The 7,274-nt window shown below is 54.9% G+C and overlaps 1 protein-coding gene across 2 annotated transcripts in view; it reads right to left on the bottom strand.

Annotated features, from left to right (window-relative positions):
- Positions 1–1,604: 1,604 nt before the first annotated feature.
- The window catches only part of GRID1 (glutamate ionotropic receptor delta type subunit 1), a 634,358-nt gene continuing 628,688 nt past the window's right edge, over positions 1,605–7,274 (bottom strand). The window contains exon 16 of one of the 2 annotated variants that reach the window (XM_055325891.1): positions 1,605–2,254. In XM_055325891.1, coding sequence (XP_055181866.1) covers positions 1,826–2,254 — 429 coding nt within the window. In that variant the 3' untranslated portion in view covers positions 1,605–1,825. The remainder of the gene's footprint in view (positions 2,255–7,274) is intronic. The other variant, XM_055325892.1, reaches the window with a different exon arrangement.

The raw sequence follows: 7,274 nt of genomic DNA, 5'->3' as shown, positions 1-7,274 counted from the left end.
ACAAAAGAAACACTAGACTTGGGAGTGAGATAAGGCAGTGAGACCAGAATCTGATTAAAAAAATAGATATATATGAAACCCTTGACCATGCAGGGCCAGTCCCCTGGGTGCTGCTGGGGGACAGTGAGCCCGCGCTCCCACCCAAGACGTGTCCGTGGGCGGCCTTGGTGGCGGGAATGGTCGGGCCACACTCAGCCTCCGCAGATAAAGAACTACGAACACTTGTCCCCGGGGCTTGCAGCGACCGTGGGGTGGCCGGTCCTCTCTGCTCAGCCGTCGGGGTGTCGGGGAAGGAATCCCCTGGGCAGGTGACCCCGGCCTGGCCGCAGCCCTGGGGCCACCTACGAGGCCGGGGACAGGTGGCTAGCGGGCCAGCAGGGCTCCCAGCGCCCGCGGAGGTGGGGTTGGGGGGCCGGGCCTTGGGGTACCCCGGTCGTCTGCGTGCACCACCCTGGCAGGTCAGGAGGGCACAGTCACCTTTGCCCTCAGGAGAAGGGCTGGAGTGACACAGCGCGGACACCCAATGGCTCTGCTCCTGACAGCGCCAGGACATTGGGGTGGGGGGCAGATGGCTGCTGTCCTGGCCTTTGGGGACAGAGCCGCCCAGCGGTTCACCAGGGCGGGGATTGTTCTGGAAGCCGCAGAGACTACAGGGTGCTCCCGGCCAGGGGGTCCCCACTGGGGGCTGCTCCGGAGAAGGTGGGCAAAGCTGACGGGCACTGGGTGCTGGCGTCTGCCCACCGGGTTTTGCACCTGGAGACATCCACTCACATCGGGGGCTCTTCCCTGCGGAGGAGTTGCTCCTCCAGGGGCCCAGGCTCCTGCCTTTGTGAAGGACCGCGGCCCCTGTGACCTCGTCCCAGTGCTCACCACCACCCAGAGCCTGGCCTGCTCACCGGGGTACGTCCCTCCTCTTGCAACGGAGTCCTTCCACCTGAAACCACAGGCCCCAACCCCCAGGGGCTATTCCCTGCCTACCTGGCCTCACGCCTCAACACCCAGCATGCAAGGGCAGGCCCAGCTGGCCCATGGCGGGGCCTCTCTGCCTTCTCCCACAGTCTATCCTTGTCGGTTCCTCTCATCAGGGGAAGAGAGTCAAACAAGAAAGCCAACTGTATGAACCTCGAGCGCGTCAGCCTCAATAGTCTCGGGTGGTCAGCTCACTGGGGTGCCTCTCTAGGGTCCACAGCCCCCAAGTCATGCAGGGAGTGACCAAGAGGACTGCCCCATGTCCCAGGAGTCTCCCAGGTCCCAGCTGGTTGGACGGGAACAGCTGGTCACCCCCCAGCACAGTGGCCCAGGGTCGCGCCAAGGCTGGCTCCCCGTTATCCAGCCCAGAGGACTGAAGAGGAACAGAGGGCCAGGCGTGGGGGGACGTGGCCGTAAACCACGGGGAATGGCAACAAGCAGCATCTGGGGTTCCTCTAAAGGGGTGGCTGCTTGTCTTCCCCTCTTCCCCGGCAGGAAGGGGCTCCTGGTCTGATCACACCTCCTGCCTTCAGAAAGGCCAGGAACACGGGGTTTCTTTGGCACTTCAGAATGATCACAAGTAATTTGCCTTTTTATTCATATAGAACAAAATTTACAAAGTCATTCATACAGTTTTTGTGTTTTTTTTTTTTACTGACTTCGAAAATTGGGAATATTCAAAATACACTTTTACCCCACTCCATTCTGTCATTATTTACACATATGTACAAGAGAAATGAAAGAGTCTCTCTGTGTGTGTGTGCAGGTGTGTGTGGTGTGTGTTGTCGTTGTCTCGTATTAAAAAGCTCTGCTGGTCGGGTGGGTGGATGGGCGGGCGGGAGGGCAGGCGGCGCGGTCAGATGGAGGTGCCGTGGGAGGTGTCCAAGGCCTCTGGAAGGACGCCCCCCGGCACAGGCTGGAAGGACATGGGGATGGGGGTCTTGACCGGGCTCTGGCGGAACAGGCCCCCATTGGGCGACCTGTGTTTGCACTGCATGGAGGGAATGGTGGCGGAGCTGCTCAGCGGCAGCGGCAGGTTGCTGCCCGGCCCTGACGACAGTGTCCGGCTGGTGCCGTGGCTGCTCTGCTCAGGCAGGAAAGTGCTGACCGAGAGCTGTGTGTTCTGGTACTCGCGTGTCGGCTCCAAGGCCTGGCTGGGAGCCAGGCCCCCCATCTCCAGGGCCGAAAGCTCAATGGACGCTGGGGAAATCTGCTTGTGGGCAATGTCTTCATCCATCAGGCTGTTCATGCGCCGGTGAACCTGTTCCAGATTCACTTCTTTATCCTGGAGGGAAAGCACAGGAAGGTCAGGCCGAGCCCTAACATGAGCCACGGCTGGCTTTCTACAAACTCTGGGAGGCCTGGAGACCACCTCAGGCCTGCTCAGCCTGCTGGACACTGTGGGGAGGGGAGGGCGGGCAGGGGGTGAGCATTCCCCTGATCCCCCCGCGCCCCCTCACACTGCCCCTAGGTCGCGAAGACCCAGCAAGCAGGTCACACCCGGATGCAGCCCTTGCGAGGAGATGCTTTGAAGAACTAGCAGAGACAAAAGGAGAATGAGGGAGTCCCCGTGGGAATAAACACAACTGGTCCTTGAGCCCCTGGGGTCCCCCATGTATTTGTCAGAGTTTACAATGTTCAGGAAGCCTTGTGTGATCATCCCCATCATCCAACAAAAGGAGGACCTCAACACCTCAGGAAGGTCAGTGGCCTCCCTTGTGATCGGCAGGGGTGGCCTGGGAAGCCTGCAGGAGGAAGTGAAGTCCTGGCTCACCCCGAAACCCCCGTCCCCCACCCCCCAGGGCAGGATCTCCAGAGACGCCAGCCAACAGGCATTTCCCTGGCTCCAAGGCTCACAGGGCCAATTCCTAGATGAGGAAGAGGGTGGGGATGGTGAGGAAAGGGACTTCTCAGATGACATTGCTGGTATCCAAAGCATTGAGACCGCCAAGATGGGTGACCCTCACCCTTGACTCTTTCTCCGTATGGCAAATGGCGGCAAGGAAATGGGTTTGGTTGTGTGCTTAAGAAAAAGAATAAAACGGAACTATCACTCCTTTCAAATAACTTGATGTTTCGTCTACAACATCAAAATAAATGAAGGAGGCCGAGCTGCTTAGAAGCTCCTAAAGGACAAAGATGATGCACTTGGTTTGCTTGGGGCCCCCAAGGAGGTGGGGCAGACGACCAGGTGTCCATAGCCATCCCAGCTCCCCGATGAGGGGTTCAAAGTTTCACTCCAATTTGCAGGCAGCATGAGTGTGCCAATGTGCCAGGCAAGGTCATGCCTACTGCTCAAGCTTCTGATGCCAAGCTCCTAGAGAAATACCATGTCAAAGCTCCGCTCCAAGACCGAACATCACAGGCCGTCTAATGGAGACACCCATAAGGTTGAGAGAGGAACCTGTCCCCTGCCCAACTTGTAGGGTGGTTAGAAATCCCACAGAATGGAAAAGGCCTGGATGTGCTTTCAAAGGAGAAAAGGAACTGTACAAATCCAAGGGCCATCCCTGTGGCTGCTCTGAGCTCCTAGGAGGCTGGTGGGAGAGGGTTTTCCCCAGAAAGAGGCCACCAAGTAGGTGGTGAAAGTCTCCCTTCCATGGGTGGGCTGACACCCGGGAAGTCTCAAACTAGCCTTCCTCCAGCAAGGACGTTGCCTCTGCAGTCTACTCTTTGTTCCCAGTGCCCCCTGGCGCGAAGGCAGGCCCACGGCCCTCTCCGCACCTTTGCTGAGTTCATGACTGGTAGACAGAGGTTGGCTTCTGTGGGGCAGCTGCCGTCTTCCCAGAAAAAGAAAACTAACACCACCCACAAGACAGTCAAGAACTCATTCCGGGTCAAGAGCAAAGAAACAAGCATCTTGTTGCTTGTTGAGAATCAGAAAGCCAACTGGCTTGAGGATGGAAGACACGACATCTGTGTCCTGGATGGAAACAGATGGCTCGCAGAGCCCCACGGGCGGAGCCAACACTCCAGGGACCTGAGCCCCACACAGCAGAGCTCAGCTCCCGATGCAAGGAAACCAGCTCCAAGCTGAGGACACCTCTGGGTGGCGAATGTCGCCGGTGAAACTGCATGGAGTGGCTGGAGAGTACCAGGCCTTTACTCAGCCGGACTGACTGTGATGCATGTGTTGGTCTTTCATGGACTCTTTCAAGTTTGTGAAAAAATACAAGACGCCAAATTCAGTTCTCTTAATTACTTTACAGCATATTGATCCAGCTCTGTGCAACCTTGCTTCCCTTCTCTGTGTTTTATCTGCTTTGTTTTTATTCTTGCCTATGAAACTCTTTTTAATAGTTTTTTAACCTGCTGTATTAACCCCTGGCTGTTTTAAGGCCACTGTGCATCAATTAGCCCTTCCTAAGGACACCATGGTTTGTGTGCTTTGGGGAACTACTTCTACCTCACTGGACAATGGTTTGGCAGGTGTCCTGCCCACCTGTAGCTAAGATGCAGGCCCACGATGCAGGCAAGAGCAACAGGACTGAATCTGAATCCTGAACTAAGAGAGAAAGACAGAAAAAGGTGATTGTCCTTCCAATACAGCAGTAGTACTTCAACAAACTTTCTGCGCCACGACCGTCCTCCTGGATCTTGTCCCCCAAGTCTGCGGACAAGCCTGACTCCTGCCCCCCCAACCCATTCTGCTTCTCCAGCCGTCTCGTGTGCCCCCGATAGAACACAGATACAATTCTTTCATTGGCGTTGGCCCAAAGTCAGTGCCACAGCTATGTGGGTAAATACCTCTATCTCTTGGTTATTTTCATTTCAAAATATGGGACAGGCCACAAGTATCAGAGGTCTTGGAAGCTGGACACATTAAAAGAGAAGTTCAGACAATTTTGGGGTTTAATAATATAACCCTCCCTTCTCTTTGCAGACACCGAAGCTCGTAGAAGGCTGGTTGAGCCGATGTCTCCGTTGGCAGAGTCTTCAGTTTCCATCAAAGGAAAACCGATGGACACGGGATTTGGGATCATGAGAAGCAGTGGTTAGTTACGGAATCTCACCTTTTCCTCCTTTAGATTTTCTTTCCAGGGCTTTCAGGATCTTTTGGGGGAATGGAAAGTAGTCAAGTTTAGAAGTGGACTAGTCTGCAGTGGGAGGCAAGTGTCTTGGTCCCAGCCCTGTTCACTCTGGAAGTCAGAAGGAAAGTGTCAGGAGATGCTCCCCCTTTTGCCGGGGTCTTGAGAAAGGGGAAGGGGAACGTCCTGTCCAAGGAGGCCACCAGGAGGCAGAGAGCCGAGAGCCGGGGCCCAGTGAAGGGAGCCCCCTCTCTCCCTAATGCCATAGACACAAAACAGAAGGAGAGCCCTGGGGAAAGACCAACCACCCAGAATCCTTGAAGAAGAACGTGAGCAAAAGAGGTCTCCGAGATGGAATCCCTCACCAGGGGAGGTACAAGGGAGAAGAGGCTCCGAGAGTAGGATTCTAAAAGGGGTCGGCTGTGGGCCCCGGCCTAGCATACTGATCACGGCTGTGAGGACTTGACCTGGTAATACCAAAGCATCTAGAATAAAAACCAGCCCAGAGTGGAGGTGTGGAGACAGCCCAATTACCCTAGAATCAGTATTTTTGAGAGGAAAGAGCTTGAATCGTTTCCTGAATCCAAAGAGTTTTTCTCTTGCCTCAAGTTCAGGACAAATGAAGCCGTCCTATGAAGCGGCTGGTGTCGGCTTCCAGGGAGGCTCATCATTAGCCCGTGACCTCCCCGTGTCAGGATGCAGAGAGAAGGTCCACACCAGCCAAACAGACTCCCCGGGGAGACCTTCCCACCCCAAATGGCAGTCAAGTCATTAATACTCTGTGCACCAGCGGGACCTCATTGTACTCAGCTTCTATAGAGCTGGTAGCTCGGACGTGAGACGAATCCAGGAGGGCAAGGCGCCGCCGGGAGCTGCCCATACTTGACTGTTCAACTGGACGGCAAAACGAGAAGGGAAATGCCTAGCGCCTTGCGAGCACCTGCAGTCGGGCCACGTGCGCAGCGACGTCCTCAGCGGCCTGCCGGGGCTCGGAGCCGACACGCAGAGAACTGGAGAAACCCCCATGGGGTCGATCCTGGGTCACCTGGGGCCGCAGGCTTCGCCCCCACGAAGTCATCTCCAGGGGCCCCCGGCCAAGGAATGGAGGAGGCGGAAATAACCCGCCTGCTCGAGGAAAGATGCAGGAGTGATTTGAATAATTATCTATATTTTAGACAAAACGGGACATTCTGTTATGTTATGCAAATTCAAATAATGGACTTTTTTATGTGAACTACATCAGTTTACATCCTCATTATCTCAAGTTTTCGGTGTTCAACCGCATGGAAACTTGCTGCTGTCTTCATTAATTTACTGCAGGTAACTGACCTAGTCAAACATCCCTGAATATGACAGAAAATTCACAGACCGCATTTTTCCACGAGTCCGGCTGAATTCCAGCTCTGCGCTTCTCACCTCGCATTAAACATGATGACAGATGCACCAACTGAGGTTACCGGCGACCCTCTCCCAGGCATTGTCTTGCAGGGAGATGAAGTTCTGTAATTAAGCCGCTGTTCGCCAACGTGGAAATAATTCAGTGTGCTGGAAAACGGTAATTAACTCAACTATCCTCTATGTAGCAGCCGGTTACACGTGGGACTCGTTAGAACCAGCTTTGTGTGGTGTCCAATGGCTTTTACTTTAAGCTGGGATGGAACAAAATGGGACGAGGGGCTTCCCCCCGGACTGCGGTGGTTGTAGAGGTGTGGTTCCCCGCTCAGCTCTGAGACTGGCTGGGTTGCAAATGAGACCCAACGGTGGGGACAAGCACCATCCAGATGGTCTCCTTAAGTATTGCTCCAAAGACTTGCCCAACTCCAATGGGCTGGGCTGGAGAGCTGAGGATGGCCGTGGGGTGAGAGCGAAGCAGTTCAACAGTTGATGAAGTGGTCTTGGGAGATGATGGGCAGTTTCCTGAGCATCATGAGAAAGAGTTCTGATGCTCCATCACAGATTTCACAGGAGAAGGCAACAAGAGGAGAGAGCTAATGAACACCCCCCCATCATAGATGGTGGCAGCGGGCACACAAGGGGTGAACCGAGGCTCAGGGTGAAGAGAGTTGCTCAAGGTCATGCAACTGCACGGTAAGTGGAACATCAGGATCTGAACTCACATCTACCTGGCTCCAAACACTGGGCTCTTTTCCACCATGCCAGGCTGTGTGTTCCCAATTCCCCCTCGGAAGGATGGTCTAGACCCTGGTTTTCGTCCTTGGCAGGATCTCAGAAGCATGTGTGGAGCCTTTCGAAATGACAGTTGCGCAGATCTACCTG

The sequence above is a fragment of the Nyctereutes procyonoides genome, unplaced genomic scaffold (genome assembly GCF_905146905.1).
Source record: "Nyctereutes procyonoides isolate TBG_1078 unplaced genomic scaffold, NYPRO_anot_genome, whole genome shotgun sequence".
NCBI lineage: Eukaryota > Metazoa > Chordata > Mammalia > Carnivora > Canidae > Nyctereutes > Nyctereutes procyonoides.
The sequence above is the reverse complement of the archived record's forward strand: the minus strand, read 5'-3'. Positions and strand labels throughout refer to the sequence as shown.